General features: G+C 35.7%; 3 protein-coding genes across 5 annotated transcripts; 1 reads left to right on the top strand and 2 right to left on the bottom strand.

Moving 5' to 3' along the window:
* Positions 1 to 219: 219 nt before the first annotated feature.
* Positions 220 to 1,683, bottom strand: LOC120001271. Its single transcript, XM_038849517.1, has 2 exons — positions 775 to 1,683; positions 220 to 689 (listed from the first exon to the last, which is right to left on the bottom strand). Exon 1 carries the CDS (start codon positions 1,667 to 1,669, stop codon positions 833 to 835), a length of 837 nt encoding a protein of 278 aa, XP_038705445.1. The 5' UTR covers positions 1,670 to 1,683; the 3' UTR covers positions 220 to 689; positions 775 to 832.
* Positions 1,684 to 3,175: 1,492 nt separating this feature from the next.
* On the top strand, positions 3,176 to 4,539 carry LOC119996313 (protein FAR1-RELATED SEQUENCE 5-like). The gene is made up of 4 exons (XM_038842902.1): positions 3,176 to 3,247; positions 3,370 to 3,511; positions 3,682 to 4,355; positions 4,465 to 4,539. Exons 1-4 carry the CDS (start codon positions 3,176 to 3,178, stop codon positions 4,537 to 4,539), a joined length of 963 nt encoding a protein of 320 aa, XP_038698830.1.
* Positions 4,540 to 18,536: 13,997 nt separating this feature from the next.
* On the bottom strand, positions 18,537 to 20,703 carry LOC120002726 (WEB family protein At2g40480-like). 3 transcript variants are annotated; one of them, XM_038851525.1, is made up of 3 exons: positions 20,370 to 20,703; positions 19,542 to 19,824; positions 18,537 to 19,421 (listed from the first exon to the last, which is right to left on the bottom strand). In XM_038851525.1, exons 1-3 carry the CDS (start codon positions 20,607 to 20,609, stop codon positions 18,682 to 18,684), a joined length of 1,263 nt encoding a protein of 420 aa, XP_038707453.1. In that variant the 5' UTR covers positions 20,610 to 20,703; the 3' UTR covers positions 18,537 to 18,681. The 3 variants fall into 3 exon arrangements, with proteins under 3 accessions (XP_038707453.1, XP_038707437.1, XP_038707445.1); XM_038851509.1 differs by having other exon boundaries at positions 18,537 to 19,824; XM_038851517.1 differs by having other exon boundaries at positions 18,537 to 19,821.
* Between the last annotated feature and the right edge of the window lie 2,293 nt (positions 20,704 to 22,996).

Below are 22,996 nucleotides of genomic sequence, written 5' to 3'. Positions count from 1 at the left end.
TCGAAACTGTTCCAAATTAGTCACACGGGCAGATTTCACCCAATTTGGGCAGTCAACCATCCCACGTGGCATAATATAGTCAAAATCAACTAATTTAGACTAATGTGGCTTGACACTTGTAATGGTAGTTGTAATCAAACCAAAACTTATCACTTTGTTCCAAATAACTCACTGGAATTGTAATTCCATGACATATCAATCACTCAATTAACCAAATAATTTATAAAATAAATAAAGAGTCCATATCATTATATTGTCTCAAAACATAACTATCACATGCAGCAAATAGTCCAAAAACACATTCATAATAATACAAAAAGTGGAACAACCTCCGAGTATTGATTCGTACACCTATTTCATCCATTCTTTTTGACATTTGTGATGGACTCCGGAGTTGCATTTATCATTGCAGAGTACCTGGAGCTTGAGGTTGAACCTTGAAGTGTTGAATATGTATTTGGCAGCCTTCTAGCATTATCCTTGGTCCTTTTTCCAGGGCTACCAGCTACACCACTGCCCCTTCCCACAATTCTACCTGCAGCACCTCTGCCCCTTCCAGCAATTCTACTAGCAGCACCTCTACCCCTTCCAACAGTTTTATCTGCAACACCTCTGCCTGCAACACCTGTACCAGTCAACTCCCTTGCCTCATGTGTAACACTGCTACTCCCAGAAGTAACATTTCCAACCTGTCTTTCCAACAATCATAATATAATAAGAAACTAATAACTAAACAATTATGTATTTTTGTCTAAAATTAATAACAAAGGTTACCTGAACATTTGATTGATTCTCACAACGTCTCTTATTGTGTCCTTCTTGTCCACATTTACTACACTTTGTCTTGCCATACCTTCTTCTCAACCTGCTCATTGTGCTTACCTTGGATTATATCTAATGCCTTTTTCTTGGCCCTGTAAGCATGAGTCCTTGATATAGCAAGTGACATGTGTTCTTTAGCATAAGTGCATATCTGTGTAGCACTAATTTTTGGCTCACTTCTAATCTTATCCACCAATCTAGTGGCAAGCCATGAGCTATTGGCTTGTTTGTTTGGCATCATTCTGTTACACCTATGCTTCTTAATATAGGTCTTTATTTGGTATGTGGTTTCCCCCCTGATCTGAGAGTACCAAATCATCCATGGACATCCATTATCACACCTAGCCTGACACCTCAATTTGTCATTCCTAACCATTTGTATTTGATAACCCCCATCTACAGCATAACCTCTAACAGCCTCCTTGAAGTCCTTTAAAGTTTTGAATTCCATTCCAAGCTGAAACACATATTCTTTTTCTTTCACCTTAGGATCATACTTTGGATTTCCATACCCACGCACCCTAACTTCATCATCACTGTCATATTCATACAATAGCATGTCACAGTCCTCAGACTCATACACCAATTCTTCATCATGATCATCATCATTGGCTACCTCAACATCATTACCTTGTCCAACATCACTGTCATCACCTACAACACCACTATCTCCCTCATCAGTACTAGCTCCTTCATCACCACTATATTCTTCCTCATCATTATCTGCCTTACTATTGCTACTTCCTCCTCCCCCTGCATTAGCATTCTTTTCTAAATCTGACATATATGCATCCAGTAATTCATCATCAGAATCATCTAGAGTTAAGTCAGTACTAGGTGTAAGCATTTCAGACCTTTTAGCAATAGACTTCATATTGTGCCTAACCTTCAACATAAACATCAATCCAAACACAGTAAGCTCCTAATATTATAAATTATGCATTCACTATGACGTAATAAAGAATTTCATTCACTTGATGACAACAAGGTCATTATATCAATCAGGGCCACTAGATGTAAAAAGAGGAACAAAATCGGGACCACATATATACAACAATCGAGACCACAAAGCTTTTTAAAACAAAAACACAACTAATATTGTTGATTTAGAGACAACAATAGTTGCAGAATAAACAACAGTTGGGTTACCCAAACACTCGAAGTATAAGACCCAACAAATCTTCAAGGAATCTACCCGGCTGCAAAATATAAAAACCCAACAAAGACTTGAATCGAAGTAACCTGGATTGTTAATCTTCTTGATCGAGTGTTGAATCGTTGCACAGATCTTGCGTCTCTATGGAACTTGAGAAGGTGTGATGTTGAGAGCACCAGTTTAGTGTAGTGGTAGAGTGATTTCAAGGTGAAAGGTTTTCACGAATTTAGGGTTAGTTTTTTGCGGGAATGAATTTTTGGGTGCTTTTTGCCCGCTTAATTTTTTCCACATCAGCACATTTGTACATGTCAGAAAATATTAGACGATTTTAATTTTTATTGTCAGGTCAAAGTGCCACGTGGGATGGTTGACTGCCCGAATTGGGCGAAATCTGCCCGTGTGACGAATTTGGAACAATTTCGAAATTTGAATACCCAAATTGAAACATTTGAAAAATGGGTGACTGAGTTGAACCTGATCAGATATTTCAGTGACCAAAAGTTGCCTTTCCCCGTAATAATTGTACGAAACTACTCGAACATCTGAACATTTCAAAACGATCGTATAATACTCGATTACTCAAATGCTTTGGCAGAGTATGTTAAAAAAGAAATCCCAAAACAATGGATAAATGGTTGACAAAACACTTCAAAAACACATGAATTGTCCCGTGGCAACGCGCGGGAAGTCGGCCAGTATATATATATATATATAGTTTTTCTCCTATGTGGACCACATTTGTGGACCACAGCTAGCCATTGGATCTCTTTGACCCATCCTTCTAATACCACCATTGGATCTTTTGACCCATCCTTCGTTCTAATTCTAGATCGCGAGTCTCCTTCGACAACAGACACTTCATCCCTGGTACATGTATGAGGGATTTCTGCTTCGACTTCTCATATTAATCATCCCTGGTACACAAGTGTTTGAAGGCGGCGCTCAAGGAAGCTCTCAATAGTAAGGGCCAATACATAATCAAGCTTGTTTGACTTTCATCCAGGAGCCCACATCTGTTCGTCCTGCGAAGAAGAGCTTCACCCTCAAAGATACGCGCGTGAGTTTTTCTTATCTAGGGTAAGAAGCATTCTTGCATCATCATGACAAGGGCCCTAAATTTTTTTGATTTTTTGTTCGATTTTTTTTTATTTTTTGTTCTATCGCATTGCAGGCCTTGAAATATAAACCACAAAGGAAATGAATGATTTGTCAGATATGGAACAAGCAGAGACAGAAATGGAGATAGGACAAACAGAGATAGAGTTTGAGGTTTTAATTCTTCAACTCTTCTTCCAAAAATTAAATTTTTTTGTAATCTGATTAATGGTGAATTTAAGATGAGCAGAGGTGAACAATTTTTTTGATCTAATAATTATATGTGTTTGAAACAGGAGATGGATTTCAGTTCTTCTTCTTCCAATGATTTGAATTACATTCCCCAAGTAAGGGTTGAAAAAATTCCAAAACTTGATCAAGAATTTGAATCAATTGAGGAAGCTCATACTTTTTACAACGACTATGCTAGGGAGGCTGGTTTTAGTATTCGAATGTCAAGTTTTAAAAAAAATAGAAGTCATGAGATAATTAGAAGAGAATATGTTTGCCATAAACAGGGGGTTCGAGAGTCGGTGGAATTAAATATTGAGCGTAGTAGGAAACGTGGAATAACTAGGGAAGGGTGTAAGGCTAAGATGGCAGTTTAGGGTCATCTTCTAAAGAGAGTTTCAAAGTTTCTATATTTCATGAGGCACATAATCATGTGCTTACTACACCAAGGAAAGTTCATTTACTAAGGTCTGAACGTGTCATGTCTGCTGCCAAAAAATCTTTGTCACAACAACTTTCTGCGGCAAATGTGCCTATTTGCCAACAGATTGGTATTTTGGATTTAGAGGTAGGGGGTATAGAGAATATTGGTTGCATAGAAAAGGATTTCTACAATGCTCGTCGGGATGAAATGAAAATGTATGCTGGACATGATGGTCAGATGTTATATGAGTATTTTCAATCTGAGAAGGAAAAGAATCCAGAATTCTATTTTCAAATTAAAATGGACACAGAAAGCAAGATCACTCATTGTTTTTGGGCAGATATCGAATGCAGGAAGTCGTATGATGCATTTGGTGATGTCGTCGTGTTTGATACTACGTATAATACAAATCGGTATGGTATGATTTTTGCACCATTTGTTGGTGTAAATCATCATGGACAAACGACCCTTTTTGCATATGCTTTCTTAAGTGATGAAACAACCGAGTCTTTCTCATGGTTGTTGCAGCAGTTGTTGTTATCTATGCCAATTGGTCCTCCCAAAATGATTATCACCGACCAAGATCCTGCGATGACCAAAGCTATAGCTGAATTATTTCCAAACACTGTTCATAGATATTGTATGTGGCATATTTTGATGAAATTTTCAGAGAAGCTTGATGGAGTGAAAATGCGAGACCACTATACACAGTTTCAACAATGCATTTGGAGATCAGAGACTCCAGAAGAATTTGAAACAGAGTGGGCTGAGTTATTGGAGCAAAGTGGGTTGTCATCAAACGAATGGTTAAGAAACTTGTATGAAATTCGTTTTAAGTGGATTCCTGCTTACGTTGATAATACTTTCTCTGCAGGTATTTATATCTGTTCATTGTCAAACTTATATTTACTAATGTTGTGATAAATTTATTAGTCATTTGTATGCTTTCTTTTAGGTATGTCCAGCAGTCAGAGACCAGAAAGTTGTCACGCATTTTTCAAGTCCTATGTTTCAAAAAAAAATACTCTGATGGATTTTGTGGTAAGGTTTTCTAGGGCGCTAAAGCATCAACGACACCAAGAGTTGTGTCTTGATCACAAGGATATTAATGAACAACCAATTATGAAAAGTATGTGGTGTTTGGAGAAGTCAATGGCTGAGTTATACACACACAACCTTTTTTACAAAGTCCAGGAAGAGTTTTGCCAAAGTCAGGTCTATATGGCAACTGTTGAAAATGAGACGGAGTATATGTGCACATACCATGTGAAACGTGTTGATAGGAGTCAAACTAGGATGAGAACGGTTATTGAGAACAAGTCACTTAATCGTATGACTTGTAGTTGTAGAAAATTTGAATCCTATGGAATTCTTTGTCGACATATATTTGCAGCTTTCCCCAAAATGCAACTTTATAATCCATTACCTGATATTTATGTACTGCGTAGATGGACGAAATCTGCAAAGTGCATTGCATCATCTTCTTTGGGAAGTTGTGTAGGTGATGGCGATGTTCACCATAGTGTTGTTATGCAACACAATGAATTGCGCAGGCTTGCTTCGAGTGTTGTTGATGAAGGATTGATGTATCGAAACGAGTTTACAATGAACCTGCAAAGGTTAGAGCAAAAGGTTGTGGAAAAAGGTTTAAGGGAGGTAAAGAGATTGCTACAAAGAACAAGAGCAAGCGGCGTTGTAATGGTTGCGGGTTAGAGGGGCAAGAACATGACAAAAGGAATTGTCCTTATGCCAATTCTACGTGAGTCTACTTGAGTTGTTGATATATTTGATGTTTTTGTTCAATGGTGAAACGTTCATATATTTAATTTTATGGTTGCAGGAATTGAGGAAAATAATTATGGATTTTGAAGAAAATACAGGAAATCGGGCTTGACATTTTGATGATCAATATTGTTACAAAATGGTGGTGCTTACATAGCCTATACACACCATTAGAACATTAGCTGTTATGACTTTGTTTTGTATTATGAAGAAGTAGTTTACTGCTAGTGAAATATGTGATCAAATGGTGTTGAACTTTTTTTGTATTATGAAGTAGTGAAGCAATGATTAAATTTGTAAGCAAATGTTTTTTTTTTTTTTGGTGATTATGAAGATCACTCAAGATATTTTTTTGTTGATTATGAAGAATCTTGCTCAGGAGAAAAATGACGTTGGGTGAATAATATGGCTTTAGAAGGATGGGTCAAAGAGATCCAATAGCTGACTGTGGTCCACAAATTTGGTCACATAGGAGAAAAACTCTATATATATATATATATATCACATATCCCTAATATAGGACCCAACAAAAGGCTACATTTTTTTTCATGATCAACAACAATATCATTAATTGATTTTCATTGATTATTAGTAAAGTTTCTTAATCGTCATCGTCCGAGATTTTTTTTTGATAAAAGCACTTATTTTATTAAAAGTGAACTTAAAAGGAATACAAACAACACCCAAAGCCAAAAAAGGACGGCTAATATATTCTTACTTTCTAGTTGAAGGAAAATATTGTATTTATAAAAAAAAAATTATAATTAAATATTATTTTAGATAATTCTCTAGAAGCATTTCCAACCCAATATAAGATGGATCAGAACCACACATCTTGATATCCGCTCAAAATATTGGCCCAAAAATTAAAAACTCAGCATCATCTACATTTTGTTTCATTCTAGCAATTCCTGACCCGTTCCTGGGGACTCCTCCAAATTTAAAGAATTCTTTCGCCCAATATCTCTTGTACCACTTTTTGAAATGCTAGTTTTTTTTTTTTTTGAACATTTTTAAAAACATGAAAAAAGATAGTAGGTTGTCAGAGAGAATTTGTATTGAGTATCTATTCTATCAAATTGATTTATATAGATATTCATTACATTAATAGTATGGATCGTGATCCATACTTATCCATCTAGGTGTATGGAGCTCTACGCTTTATTCATATATAAAGCGTATATTTAATATGTAAAATGTAAAAGAAAATAATGTAGGGAAAAGAGAATAATAAATAATTATAGTTTTTTTCTTCTTGATCCATTTTTTCAGACTGTGTCCCCCCCCTCGTTCAAAAAAAAACTTAATCATATTCGAAAGGTTAATTTAGTTGATTAAAAAAACTCCAAAAAAATAGAGTCTCGAGGGTGGGACGACTATCTACGATTCATCTCAGATACCGTACAAATAGACTTCGATCCTCTTTCATTTCTTTGTGTTTTCTTTCATCTCATATTATATTTTCTATTTCTTCATGTAACTTTCAACAGCCCATCTCTTTCTATAGCCGATTAAGGGATGTGCGCGGTACAAAGTTCATGATGCGGAACTCTCTTAGGTTAGTTCACCCTATTCCTCCGACTCGTCCGAACTAAGTATCTTCGGAACTTGAGAATCCCAATGAATTCTTCATTTTTTTTTTAGTCCATCTATATCTATATATTTATAATAAATAAAAATAGAATAATATAAATGTTATATCATATATCATATATATAGAATAGTAAAAAATAAAAGTAAAAAATAAAGTCCTATGAAGAATATGATGGAGACTACAATTACTCTTTTGCTCTATAAGAGAGGGTATAACTATTCCTTGAAAATACGTAGTTATATAAGTAAAGATTCGTTTATTATTATTATTATTCAATGAGCATCTTGTATTTCATAAAAATTGGGGGCAATATAATCCTTACGTAAAGGCCACCCTATCCAACTTTCGGGCATTAAGATGCGACCCTAAACATGCTAGAGGGTGTTCGGAAATGGTTGAAGTAGTTGAATAGGAGGATCACTATGACTATAGCCCTTGGTAAATTTACCAAAGAAGAAAAGGATTTATTTGATATTATGGATGACTGGTTACGGAGGGACCGTTTCGTTTTTGTAGGTTGGTCCGGTCTATTGCTCTTTCCTTGTGCCTATTTCGCCTTAGGAGGTTGGTTCACAGGTACAACCTTTGTAACTTCATGGTATACCCATGGATTTGCCAGTTCCTATTTGGAAGGTTGCAAGTTCTTAACAGCTATAGTTTCTACTCCAACTAAAAGTTTAGCGCATTCTTTTCTTTGTTGTTACTATGTGGTCCCGAAGCACAAGGGGATTTACTCGTTGGTGTCAATTGGGGGTTATGGATTTTTGTTGCTCAACTACGTTTTTTCTTACATCAATTTTTTTTATTTGTATTTATATGTCGTTAAAATTTTAAATTACCCAAGTTGTAACTATTAGGATATTAAGGATATTCCCGATTACATTTCTCTTTTTACATCTATTTAGTTCGTGTAAACTAGGTGTTTGATGTGCATCTCTCACTCCATATGAGTATTGGTGATTTGCTCTCGCATTTTTACTTAAGATTAGTAAATTGTTTGAAATTATTTCGCGCAGGAAAAGTTAGTCACTAGGCAAGCTGGATTGGAAGGGAGTGTTTCACAACTGAAATAACACGATTATTTTGACAAATTTTTTTTTTAATTTTTATTATGCTCCTCAGCCTTATACCATTAAAGATCGTAAATATTCAAAATTCTTGAGGATTGTGTTCTTGAAGTATTTTCTATTGATAACATAAAGATTTTGAAAAATTATTGCGATAATTATCATGGAGATTTTTCTGAACCTAAAGCTTTAATTAAGGCTTGAGCTGATCCTTATGACATATTATGATAGAAGATCAGTGTTGGTAGGTCACTTATTGTTTTGGGATATTACATATTATATTAATTGTGGAATGTAAATATATGGAGCGGAGGCCATGGGTTATGGAGCGGAGGTTATTGATTTTATTTCAAGCATGATTTATATCATTTTGGGTATGATTCTTTATTCTTACTAGATTGAGAACTTGACGTTATTAATAGCGAACGGGTCCAAGACATTTGAGATGAGGAATAAGATGGCATATCTGATCAATTATATGGAAAGATTTAGATTTGAGATGAGGAATAAGATGGCATATCTGATCAATTATATGGAAAGAAATGTACATAGTAGGGAGATCCGCGATCGTACTAAGGCAAGATTGAAAAGGTCTTTCTCTTTAAGGGATGCTCATCCAAGTTTATCAATTAGATTGTAAGTCATGTTATTGTAATCAGTTAATACATGTAAGATTTGCCTAGATAATATTGAAAATGAAATAAACGGAATTTTTTGACGTATTAAATTAAGTACATTTGTTCATATTATTTGATATTGTTTATTGAATGTGGTTTAAATATTTCTTAAAATGAATCTTTTTTTATACTACTAACAGTTGGTTTTGGTTCATCCCAATACTGACCTTAATCTTACGATTATGCTTTTTCAATGTGAATATATTTATTAAGTAATAATATTTTATATTTTACAAAGTATAGAGTAATATTTTAAGAACTATGATAACCGAACAACACTACATTTGGTTGTCTCACAAGGAGTGATTTTGATAACAAAGATGTTGTTAGATTATCGTTCCAGTGTAAACACAAATCATGATCATAGTATTTTTGCTGCTTTGTCATGTCCAAGTAAAATTTGCATGAATAAAATCTTTAGTTGTTTCTCAATTCAATTATTCTCTGAAATAAAGAAGAAAAATCGCGTCTTTATGTTCATCTGTCCTCCTTTTGTTGTAGACTCCCACATAAGGTATCGAACTTATTTAGTTATATGGAGTGGGAAATTAGAGTGGGAAATGCACATGAAAATCCTAGTATGCATGAGCTAAATAGACATGAAGATATAATTGTAATCAGGAATATGATTAATATCCTAACATAACTATAAAGCAATGATTGTTATATGAATAATAGACAGCTCCATGAAAGAAATACTAATGATTCATATGAATTACTTAATGGTAAAGCATGGTATTTAGAGGTGCACCCTCGGTATGCGATATTGTCCTCAACTCAGCAAGACTCTATCTGTATTCTCGAATTGGTTCTTCGATTACAAGTATCGTCTGCTTATTCGAATGATATTTTTTGTATTACAAAATTCCAAGGAATAACTAATAATCCATTTATATAGAAAAAAAGTGGGTATCATTTTCTTTTCTGACTACTCATATAATCCGACGATTTCATTGAATAACATGATTTATCAATGAGAGCAATGTGTCATAATAACTAATTAAGGGTTTTATTGTCTTGATTTGCTATTTATAATTATATTACTTCCTCTTGGGATGATCTAAATTACTCCCTCCGTCCCATTTTAATTGTCCCCTTCAATTTTACACACAGTTTAAGAAATTGCATTACTCCCCCTCAATTTGACATTTATACCCTCATTTATAGAGAACAATTAAGATGTCAATGACTCCTTGGGAATTTACTCCATCGGCTTTTCAATTTAAGGATAAATAGGGGTAAGATGGGAAAAATGAATTAAATTAGTTTTAATTAATTGAAATGGACATGCATTTTGGGACATATCAAAAAGGAATAGAGGACAATTAAAATGGGACGGAGGGAGTACCTTAAATAATTTATTTGTTCGAGGAAAAAACTAAAAAGCGTATTTGTTTGTTTCTATATTATTTGACAAATGCAGCATATAATATAATATAATATATGTATATATATGCTTTAAATATTGTTATAACCATTATTTGGTAAATCATTTAAGGCAGATTTGACGTTGAATATTTATAATTTATTGTATCCTAAAGTACGTAGACTGCATTTATTGAAATCAATCATGAAATTGGTGCAAGAAATCCTACCCTAATAAATGGATTAAGCATATAAATAGGTGCTAATATCAGACAATACTAACGGAGTAATTATCATATTAGGACTTAGGATACGATTCAAGTGATTTTATAATTTCTTTTAGTAGGATGCACTCACAAGTCACAACCACTATACTTAATATTACATTTAGCATTTTCTTTGTCTTTCTCCTCTATTTCTCAAAATCATCACCACCTGAATTGAAAAATATACAAGAAAATATTATTTTTTTAAAATCATAAGATCGAACAGTATAATCGTACGATCTCACTAAAATATGATATTTCTTTGTACGATCTGGATGATTTTCACATCGTAAAATCAAATTATAAAATCGTAAGATTGTAAAATAGAGCAAGTGCGATTTCCACATCCCGTCCAAGCAATATTTATTATCCACTCTTTGTATGCTAGCCATTCCGAGGGATTAGAAACGGATGCACTCATGCACACTACACTACATGCATGGCCTTTATTTTCTTGTTTGTTTCTCGGGAATATATACAATGAAACGACGTCGTTTCCTTTATCTTTCTTTTGTTTTTTTCGCCGTGCAGGACACTCCCGCGTCAACCACTATTCTTTGGTCATCTACGTCAGCCCCAAGATGTTTTTGTTTCGTTTTGTATGGTGGGAGGAACGATTTTTTACCTCTGCGAAGGTGAGCTCATTCAGTGGCCATCAGTATCTACCTTTTCGTTGTCCCGTGGCAACGCGCAAGAAGTCGGCTAGTGTATATATATATTTTATCATTTTGAGAAAGGGCCAAAGAGCCCTGAAAAATTTAAAGATAGACACATAACAAGATCTTTTTTTTTCCTGCGAAATATGAGCAATGTAAACCTAAATACTACCCAAAGATCTTTTGAAGAAGACATTTCCGTTCCCTACCTCTACCTCTACAACCTTTTGTTCATTGATTGAGATGGTGAACTTGACTGCGCTAATTTTAGCGCATGCGGGACGTTGTAAGTTTAAGTCTCATAGGTGTTTCTATTATCGCAATTTACTAGATGAGCATATGTTTAACCTAATATGGGTAAATATCATCCTGCTTTATCTTCCATCACTGGGTCTTAGCTCTGGGCTCAATTGATCAATGAGAGTGTTGTAGGTTTTTTATGAGACCAGGGGTTTAACATCCACTCGTCCACTCGTCCAATTGACAGCTAGGTAGGTTACATGTTACCAATAAAAAAAGATAAGTTGAAAATTAATTAAACTAGATATAAATATTGCTAATTTATCAGTTTTTTTAACAACAGGTAGTTGAGTTGATAAGTCCATATTTTATATATATTTTCATATCATTATACAATACTTTTACGGGAGCGCTATGTATCCCTAACAAATTCAGTCATAATCAACCATAACATGTAATTAGACAACGTAATAACGAAAGTCAATGTAATTAAACAATGTAATAACAAAAGTTAATGTAATTAGACAACGTAATAACGAAATTCAATATAATTAGGTAATGTAATATTGTTATGGTCGGTTATGAACGAAAATGTTAGGGATATGAGTCATTTTCGATATTTTTATATATTAGTTTGTATATTTTATTTTTAATTTGCTTTATTTGTGAATTTATAAGCAATTTGGCAAGTAAGATTATATTTTGAGCTTAAAATTCCAAATTTGACGTGTCGCTATTCGGATGACTGTATCTGTTGCAATAGAACTCGGATTGCAGAGATTCTTATGGCGTAGGAAACTAGACTTCTCAAGATTTACGTGGATATCAAGTTTGCTAAATTCAGACCATAGATGAGGAAATTACAAGCATATGAAGTGAGTTGCGAAATCTGTTCCAGTGCAGATTTCTAGTTTTTATTTGATTTGGGCCCATCCTAAGGCCCAATGAAGTCAGATTTGCTCAGCCCACTTTAGGAGCAAATTTGTCATCTCGTACCTATAGTGTTTTGACCTAAAAAGAGAGGAGATTGTGGAGACAAAAGGAGCAGACGCCAGCAGTGAAAAAGAAGGAAAAAAGACACAAGAAACAAAGGAAAAAAGCAGAAGAAAAATAAACTCACACCGTGAATTAAGTGAAATAAATCAAGTGGGGTGAAGGAAGCTTTTTGGTTGGCTATTACTATATAAGTGTGCATGCACGGCTACAAAAGGAGACCAAGGTCAGTAATTTTATGCTTCATTGATTATGACTAAATTCTACTTCAACGAGTACATAGCATCATGACTTAGCTTCAGAATTGAAGAATGATGACCTTATTCTATTCGTTTTTGTGTTTCTAATGTTGATGAAAATTATTTCAGGCTCTTACCATATTGTACATGGGCAATGGATCAAAGAATAATGAGAAGCATAATATCAGTAACAAACACCAACAACTTAATCTCAATCACTTTTCATTCTCCTGCTATTGCACGTTATATATATATACGCTTTTGCATGCATATAATGTCCTACTCCACATTTCAGGAATTTGTATCATCATATTGACAGTACTTGATTCAACATGGACCAAAGGCCAAGAGTTTTGAATGATGCTTCAATTCTTTGGACATGGATTATCATCAATAGGTTTGTCCTTAATCTGTGTTTTACAAATTTTGTCTAACTTTGGGATTATGAGGTTCTCTAAATAGATTGCAATTCAAACTCTTGGTATGAAGTTTTCAAAGCAAAAATGAACCCCATAATTGATATAGAGGTGATGTTTCTTTTCTTTTTTCCTTATAATTTTTACTTTTTGTCCATGAAGACCCTAAATAAACATTCATCTCGGATTCCACTTTTATGACAGACAAGTCCTCTCCCACCCACCAGTGATGCGCTATTCCAGTTCAATACTTTGACAAGGAAGCTACAAACCCTATACTACCTCGCACTCATGTTAACTGTGATCCTCATTTGCTTTTAAGAAAATCCCGCCGCAACGCGCGGGTTACACACTAGTATATGTATATATTAATTTATAATGTTTCACATCTCTCGACTCTCAAGCTTATATAGTAACACGAACATACCAATTGTCAGGCTCTTATTTGAATATTCTTCTGCTAAAAGGCATCAGGTATATATATATAGGTGTAGTGAAGGGGAGATACGTAGTATCAATTGCCACAAACAATTATATAAGGGCAAGGTGATTGCAGTCCTGAAGATTTCTGAGGGAGAACCTTCCTTTTTTTTCCCCTTAACTGCATAAGATTCTGGGCTTGTACCTGTTGGATCTGAGTTCAACACTTTAGATGGGCTTATGATTGTAACATCATGGTCTCAACGATTGGGCTTACTCACTCAGGTCCAGCCTAGTCACAATATTCAGTTTGATAAAACGACACAGTCTTAAGTTTGAAATATTCCAAGTCAGTAACCGTTGGTTCAGGTAGTATTTCATACATGTATATAATATAATAAACAAAGGCTTCATAGCCATTACAAGTTAAGTTGAATAACATGATAATTCAGCTATCTTCTTCCTCTCTCTAAATCTCTTCTCCTCCAATCTCACTTCTTCTTCTTCTTCTTCTGATACTTAAAACTCTGCGTAAGATATCATTGTGATCTGACTTTTATTAAGCTTCCAAGTCACCTACTTTACCATTTTGTTCTATATATGATTTTGTTAACAGTATTTGTCTGTCTTCATTATCTTAGCAAAATCCTCCACTACTCTATATACTACCCACCTTTTGATTTAGATTGATGTCATAGAGTTTGTTCAAGAGAACCAGTTCAAGGTTTTATATGTTTTGCAGTAGTATATTACTGAATAGATTTATCAGCTCATGCTGCTTATTTCATTAATTAGAAACCTAACTATACAAATGCAAATACTGCTCTCCTCTAAGCTACCCACCTAACCTCTTTCTCAACACAACATAAACCTTCACTTTTCTCATCAAATTCCCTTGGCTGTGTCATCTTGATATTCATCTGTATAAACTAAGCCATCCCACCATGACTAGTCAAGTCCATCCCTGCCATCTCTTCTGCTGTGATCCTCAGAAGTTTCAGCTTATGCAGAATGAAAAACAATGGGATTATCTGATCTAGCAGGGCTAGTCCATCCATCAACAGACCAGAACCAATGACACACAATTGCAGAAATCTTCACAATTTCAAAACTGATTGCTTTATTGTACTAACCAACATTTTATACATAAAAATATATTACACTTCAAAACAAATGAATTCACAAAACCGTGTGAAAAAAGGGGATAACTTTGTGTTTCATGTATACAATCTTCATTGTCAATAATAGACTTTTCTTCCTATCACCCTTATCTTTTGGGACAACCGTTGTTTCACAGTAGAAGATTTGCTTATCCTCTTGGCAAAAGAGCAAACTTTCTTGTTGCAGGGTTTTGGGTCTTCTGGCTTTGGCACATCCTCTACACCAATCAATTCTACTTTCCTCAGCTTCTTACATTGTTGATAGTTCTCTTGGAGTTTTCTCTTGGTAGCCTCCAACTTCGATTCATAGGACATTTCATTAGCAGCAACCACAATTTTGTTGCTCGTAACCTTTTCGAATCTCATTTCACTGCAAGATTCGTACTCAACTTTCTTGTTGTTGGTGTGCTTGTACACGACTGGAAGTATCTTCAACTCTTTGCCTTTTCCATGAGCTGGTTTCTTCAGCATTTTGCTTTCGCCATAGAGATCAATGACTTTCTTCATTTCCTTATCTTTGCCACAAGCGACTCTGATATGCTCTTTGCCTTTTCCATGAGCTGGTTTCTTCAGCATTTTGCTTTCGCTATAGAGTTCAACGACTTTCTTCATTTCCTTACCTTTGCCACAAGCGACTCTGATATGCTCTTTGTCTTTGCAAATAGGCTGCAACTTAGGCCCAATAAGACTTTGCGGTTTTCCTTTCCCGTGCAGACTGCCCTTACTTTTGTTGTATGTTTTAGTTGCTATTGAATCTACAGCCGCATCATTGTCGAACACATTGCCATCCATCATCCAAGTGAAATTTGCTTCGCACTTGAAATAATCTACGTTCATTGGAGGACAGTCGAGTGCATGGAGATTTTCCTGATTTCCTCCACAGTCTTTGATTTTGTTGTCAATTCCATCAAAAAAGCTATCATAGGTCCAGTCCAGTCCAGCCATAGAGTCCATATATGCTTCTCCTCTTTCAGATGGGCAGGGTAGAAGGCAATTATTCCTCCTTGTCATCTTGCTGCAGTAATTAGAACATCAAAGTTAAGCATAACATGCCATAAACCAAGTTCATTAATTTATTCAAACAACATCAAATGAACGAATAAGTAAAATCAGACTAATTAGCTCAAGTGATAGTCTAATGTCCCCCCTCAAATCTAGAATTCAGTGAAATAGGCTTTTACATCAAAGAGTTTCAGAGATTGATTAAAAATCTATGAACCCTTAATTATCAAGTGCAGACACTATGTGTGTTAATCCTATACTAAAGCCCCATCCACAACATGATTTTTAATCCTATACTAAAGCCCCATCCACAACATGATTTCTCCCAACCTAAAAGACAAAAGCCCTATCCAAGATTCCCCAGCAATCAAAAAACGCCCAACAGAACCAGAGTTTTGCCCCAAAATACGAACCGGGTAAAGAACCAATGTCGATCACCCCTAAAGGAGGTCGGCCAGCAATTCGTGGATTATCACCATCCATGTTTGGGTGTGAACAAAATCAGGGTACTGTCTACTTAAGGAAACAAACAGTGGATGGGGTTTCTAATAAATTTGGGAAATTTAGAACAAAGTATGTTGCCATATAAAATCACCAACAAAAAAAATTCTAAGACGAAGCCTAGTCTACGAAAAAAGTACCAATATAGAAACTCTTTCCTCAACCCAAGAATTCAGGATTATTTCACGAAAAAGTTCACAAACAAAATTCACATATGAAATCACGTAAATCAAAATTATTGAACTGAAGATAGAAGAACTCCATGAATGGAACTGAGAAATTTACTATCAATTACTTGATTTTGATCAAAAAGGCAGAAAATCCGAACTTCAGTCGTCGCTCTGAACGCAGAGGAATTAGGAGTAGGGTTTCTTCGCAGCACACACTCTCGACTAAGAATACCGAAGATTACTTCATCAACTACGCGCATATAGAGATATATATGTATGGAAGCTAAAACACGTTGCGTAGATAGTTTTGAGTCCACTTACCGTTGGGATTCCGAAATCTTAGGGGCACAATTTTGGCGCCAATTTCAGACATGCTGACGTGTCCAATGTTGATTGGTAGCATAGTTGATCGTTGCATTTGAAAGGATTTGAAAATGTTAATGTGAAGGCGTGGCTCAGCAGCTCAGAATCGTAAAGCTTCTGGTGGAATCTACCCTGATTTCATGTCTTCTTCTTGAAGACTGGTCTATGGGCTCTTGTTTAATGTTGGGCTTAGTTATTCATCTTCACTTAATATTGGGCCTATCTTTGTTCGGCCTGTTTTTTTTATTAATATTGGGCCTTTATTTGTTTCGGCCCTTTCCATTTGTACAAGATATATAAGGGCAAAAGAGTACTTTTCATCCCTCAACTATTGGTCGGGTTTCATTTTCGTCCCTTAGCTTTTTTTTTTCCCTTTTTCGTCCCCCAACTATGGGAAAGTATCATGTTTGTCCCTCGAATAAATCCGGCCATTGAAAAATCCTACGTGACATCATATTGTTCGTCAGATCAGATTTTTCCCAACTTCAATCTCACTTGAAAGGACGAAAATGATATTTTTCAATAGTTGAGGGACGCAAATGGGAGAAAAAAAAGCTTAGGGACAAAAATGAAACTCACCCCATAGTTGAGGGACGAAAAGTATCTTTTTGCCGATATATAAGGAGGCTACTACTAGCCGTTGCATATTTTCTTCTCTGAATCTCCTAATCTTCTTCTTCCTTTCTTCAATTCTTCTTCATCTCTAACAAGACTTTGAATCATCAAGTAGATCGTTGCATTAGAGGCAAAGTAATTGAATACCCATGTTGAATTTTCGGGTCAGATTTGGGTATCTATGGATATATCCGACCCAATTGTGTGAGAGTGTGAGGATGAATGGATTTATCAGCCCATGATGCTTTATTTCATTAATTAGAAACCTAACTGTACAAATGCAAATACTGCTTCTCCTAGTAAACTACCCATCTAACCTCTTTACTCAACAAGACAACACAAATTACATGATCAAATTCCCTTAGCTGCTGCATCATCTTGATATTCATCTGTATAACAATAAGCAATTCCACCATGACTAGTATATATGACTGTATAATTAAGTGAAAATTTATTTTGTTGCACTGATATTGTTATTTATAAATAAATTAAATCATTTAAAAAAATGTGTAGTTCTTCCTTTGATTATTTGGGCCAACCAATTGGACTTATAAAAATTATTATCGCGGGTCAATACACAGGTCGATTATGATAACACGGCTTGCTTTCAATACTTCCCATTATTGTATAGTTTTAATTAATATTCCATTCTTTATTTATGGGACCGAGTCCTTATAAATTGGGTGGATAATTCCAATTACTAGTTGAATCTTTACTTATGGGGCTTGCTCTCGTGCACATATGAACAAATATCATTGTGTTTAAACAAATGCTCTGTTTGTTTCACGGAAAATAGAATCTTGGAAAATGATACTTATGTTTTTCAGCATTTATTTTATGAAAATTTTGAAAAATGAGACAACATCCCATTTTGAAAAGGGTATATCATTTTTCAATCCTCCTTCTCAGCTCTATCCATCACTGCACATGACTACAATCTTATTTGCTTATAATTAATATGTCTGATATAATATTTTTTGCTTACTGATTCTAGAGTTATAAGTACCTTTAGGGTATGTAACTTTGTATCCATGATGTTGTAGCGATTTGTTTGTTTCTTTTAAATTTACGTTTTCTACCAAACAATAACCGGAAAATATTAGCAATTTTTTATTCAAACACTAAGAAATTAGTTGTTTTTTCATGATAAATTTTTCCTTTTCCATAAGAAGTTGATTTTCACCGAAACAAACGGAGCAAAAGTGATTGTCAATTTTTCAGTTTTTGTGGTTATTTCACGCTTGAAGTCCAATGATATAAAAATGCAAAAGAAGGGGAAAGAAACATACATAGAAAAGGACATTCCATTGCTTCAATCCAAGACATAGAAAAAGTACAATAGATAATTATACAATTCTTAAACAAACAAATAAATAATAAAACTACTTATTAGAGCAAACTATTTATCAAATCTTTCATAATGGTCTTCAAGAATGCATTTTCTTTCTACTTTGTTTAGCCAATATTGGAAGAGAAATGTGGATGAACCCAAACTTTCTCCTTTGTCCAAACAATTGCTTTGGATTAATATCAACTCCAATGTCTTTCTCTGGTTTTGGGTGAAATGTGAGGTCTTCTTTAAGCTCCTGAAGCATTTGACTCAAAGCCACTCTTTGTCTCTCTGGAGGACCTTCTTCTTGTACATATTCTTCAGGCAGTACTTGCTTCTTCCTCAGCACATCCCGCATTGACACTGTTGTCCTCGAAACCTGCTTCGAATCATCATTAACACCATTCTCAATGCCATAACTGACAGGCATTGTGTCATAATCATGCTGATGAATCCATTTTCGAAGAGCCTCTTCGGCCGCGAATTGTTTTCGGTTTGCAGTTTCTACTTTCTGTAGAACCTCCTCAAGGGCTTGTTTGCTATGCTTGACTTCTTCTGTCGCTTCCTTCATCTTCTTCAGAATAGCCACTTTAGTCATACTATTAGTGTCACTTCGTCTCTGTGGCCAAACTCTGTTCTTGGGTTGCTCTGGTTTGTGCTCTGGCTCTGGCAGGACAAACCCAGAAAACTTGTCATTGCCGTCGACGGATAGAGCCTTCATTTCTGCTATAGCAACTGCTTCTGCTGCCTTGGCTGCTTCCTCCATCTTTCGAGCTGCAATCAACCTCAATTGAGCTGTTTTTGCGCCGACGTTGGCTTCGTCAAAAGACCGTGCCCCTGCAAATTTTGAAGTAAGAATCTGGCAGGTTTTCTCAAGCAACAATTTCTCTTTCTTCATTTTGTTATTCAAAGATTCAACAGAAGTTTGGATCACACCGAGACCGGTCATGGTTTTACCGATATTCAATTTGGCTTGCTTCAGCTCCATTAGAATCAAATCAGGAGAAGAGGAAGGGTTGTAACCATAGCTAGGACTCGAAATGTGAGCGTAACTAGGACTTGTCATGCATCTGATCAATGCTTCGTTTTGTAGTTGACGCTTGAACTCTTCTACAATCTTTTTTATGGTTCCTAGCTCTTCAAGAACATCGAGTGTTTCAAGTTCTTTGACGATCAGATCTTTCTCCAACTCTGCTGCTTGCTCCTCCACTTTCTTTATATCTATTTGTTCTATGTCCTGCTGCTTGTCAAACCCACAAACCAAATTAACATAATAACACATGGTTTCAATTAATCTCAAATTTTAATGGACGTATATAATCGAAAATTTGCCATGTCATGCATGAGTGTATGAATGTGTTGCAACAGCTCAGTTGGTTATATTTTTGGGTTTTGATTGCTAAGGTCGGAGGTTCGAACCAATTAGGAGTGTTTTCTGGCCTCGTGGGCTTTAGGATCCACTTCCGGGGAGGGGTTAGAAGTCTCATTTCACCCGCATGAGTTTCAATCCAGTCTTATCGGTCACCAACATGGTACAAACTGTTCTGATCTGATGGTCCGAGATTTACGTCAACTCAACTGTTCAAAGGACATGCTAGGTGATTCTTTAGTTAAAAAAATGTTGCACATAGACTTGTTGAAATGGTCGCAGTAGAAATAACTAATTAATTAAAAAAATTGAAGCCAAAATAATATCTTAAATCATTCAACAAAGCCTTCTCAAATGTTGCTTGGTACATCAATGCATGCATGAAAAACAAACTAAAAAACAGCCAAAATGCCAACCTTGTAGGGCATCCAGGACCCGCTGCCACCAAAACGGGTCACAGCTTCCTTCACCGACCCGAATGGCGGCGAGGTATCAATCTCAGCTCTCATGCTCACCCTCCTAATCCCGGAACCTGGATTACTGCCACCCGACCCAAGACTTTCGGATCGCATCTCATTCTCAGTCCTCATTTCCCGGATACCGGGTGTACCCGGTACTGGATAATCACAAACCACTAAGTCTTGAGTCTCTGCCATTGCTCCTGCTGCTTGATGCCGAGAACAAAGATGGAGCCTTTAAAAGGAGTGTGGGTTAACACTCACTAAAGCGAAAACGGAATTATAGAGCAGATGAGGGTCATGATGGTGGTTTAGTGGGGATCAGTCACGATTCGGGTCCATAATTAAAAAAGAGAAAGACAACCCGGGTCCACTGATCACCAAACGACTATGCTTTTTCCCTGTTAGATGGTTCGGATCCAATGCGGCATGAATTTCTGAAGCTAGTGAGTGCTGTGGGAGCGATAGAGCTTTAGAAAGTCAAAAGGTCAAAGAATATGGAGAGTAACGTATAATATTATCACACGTGTACAAGTCAGTGTAAGAAAGCACGGACAAAGTTCTTTCGTTGACCAGTCGTCCTGTTGAGCGTGATTTTCGGGTTTTTGTATAGTCTCAGCTATTATTTACTTCCGAGAAAACTCATAATGGACATATTAAACGACATTGTTAGCACTAATCCCCATTGTTGTGCTAAAAAAAAAAGTTTCTTAAAAAAAAGAAAAGGCAAAGATATGGAGTGATACGAGGGGATGGGGTATAACTCTCAAAAATTATGTTAAATCATCGTTTAAAATGTGTTATTGAATATTTTTTGTGTTTATAATGTTAAAATATAGTAGATTTTGAAAAAAAAAATCTAAACCCTAAACATTATTTTTTTGTTAAGTAAAAAATATATTAAAAGTAATCATGTACATGATACGATGGACATACCTCAAAAAAGTTTAAAGACATTGAGTTAACCTCCCAAAAAATAATAGAACCGCAGAGCCAACATCAGAAAAACAAAATAGCCCAAGTCTAGAAAAAATGAACATGCAATCATATGGAACCCAAGACGACATTAAGCCATCCTTATCTTAATCCTAACATCTAAACCATGATATGTCATTTAGGAAGAAAAAAATGATTTGACCTAGTTTTGAAGGAAAATTGTAGTCAATTCTAGCTAAAAGAATTGCAACCCCAGCTCAATACAGGGTTTATCCAACCGTATGTTTGGTATTATATGTTTGAGTGACTTAAATCCATAATTACTTAAACGTGGGTGGGTAAGTAACCAAATCAACTCTCAATATCTATTAAGTATGAAGAAATGCCGAAGCATGCTTAATATGAGAATTTATAATCACAATGTGAAAAATGAAACAATGAGTTATCCTGTTACTAGACAAGATTATAAAAGAAAAGATTGGCCAACGGAATGCAAGGATATATATATATATATATATATAGAGAGAGAGAGAGAGAGAGAGAGAGAGAGCTCTTTTTTACACAAAAGGAGGTTTACCTACGTGTGAGGACTGAGGACCAGGTGAAAAAGCATAGAAGAGATGATGATAATTATTACAACTTGTGCTGGTGCTGCGTGGCTTTCTACTCCATTTCATGTAATCATTGAGCTGTCTCATTTCTTCCATATCTGGCTTTATTCTTTGATAGCTGGCTTTATTTAAGCTTTTTCTTCTCCAACTTTAGTTTACTGGAGGTGCTCGAACTACAATTACAGAACAAATCAATGTGGCCTATTAGTTTCCTCCAAATGACGTAGGCAAAAGACAATTGAATTAGTCTTGACACTAAATAGGTGTTGATCAAAGAAACTCCAATGATCAAGTTAGTAGGGCGGACAACCAAAGAAGGGGGATTGCAAATGCACGTGAGTATGGTGTCGATCGTAGAGGCAGGGAAGTCAGGAAAGGTATTTCGAAGATCAAGGAATGGGTGCAAGAAAGGCAACTGCAATGGTGATTCCCAGAGAAAAGACTAGGAGCCAATAAGTTTCAGAAAGCTTAGGGTGTTCCGAGAGTCCTCTCTTGTTTGGGAAGAAGGAGTATTTTGTAATTCATGTGAAAGTAAATGGAGATGACATCACGACATGTGGGGACAGATCTCAAGGTCGAAGGATGATATGAAAATAAATTATTATTTGTAAGTAGCATGTGTCAAAAAAGGTGACTAAGATGATTGGTGAATAAATTAATAAGTCTTTTATTATGGCTCGTCCTCTGAGATAGGACGAATACAAATCTCAAGGTTGTTTGGGATAGGTGACCTAGCAACCTTGTATTTGAAGAGTGAGTTATGATTGGTCAATCTTGAAGTCGATACTAGGATCGAGGCCAGAATGCATGATGAATGCGAAACAAGGGGAAAAAGTGGGGTGGCAAGTCGGCTGAATTTGGCGATTTCGAACAGAATGAGCTGACATGTATGTGATGCAAACAGTAAAAGTAGGAGTCTTAATTATCATACCTAAACGGGCCATGAGCTTGGTCCGTAGGTCGAACCTTTGGCGGATGCCTAATTAAATCATGTTGGGCCGCATGCCTGCACATAATTTCTAGACTTGGGGCCCGTTA

Source organism: Tripterygium wilfordii, chromosome 1, assembly GCF_013401445.1.
Source record: "Tripterygium wilfordii isolate XIE 37 chromosome 1, ASM1340144v1, whole genome shotgun sequence".
Taxonomy (NCBI): Eukaryota; Viridiplantae; Streptophyta; class Magnoliopsida; order Celastrales; family Celastraceae; genus Tripterygium; species Tripterygium wilfordii.
Note: the sequence above shows the minus strand (reverse complement) of the source record. Positions and strands in the feature narration are given on the sequence as shown.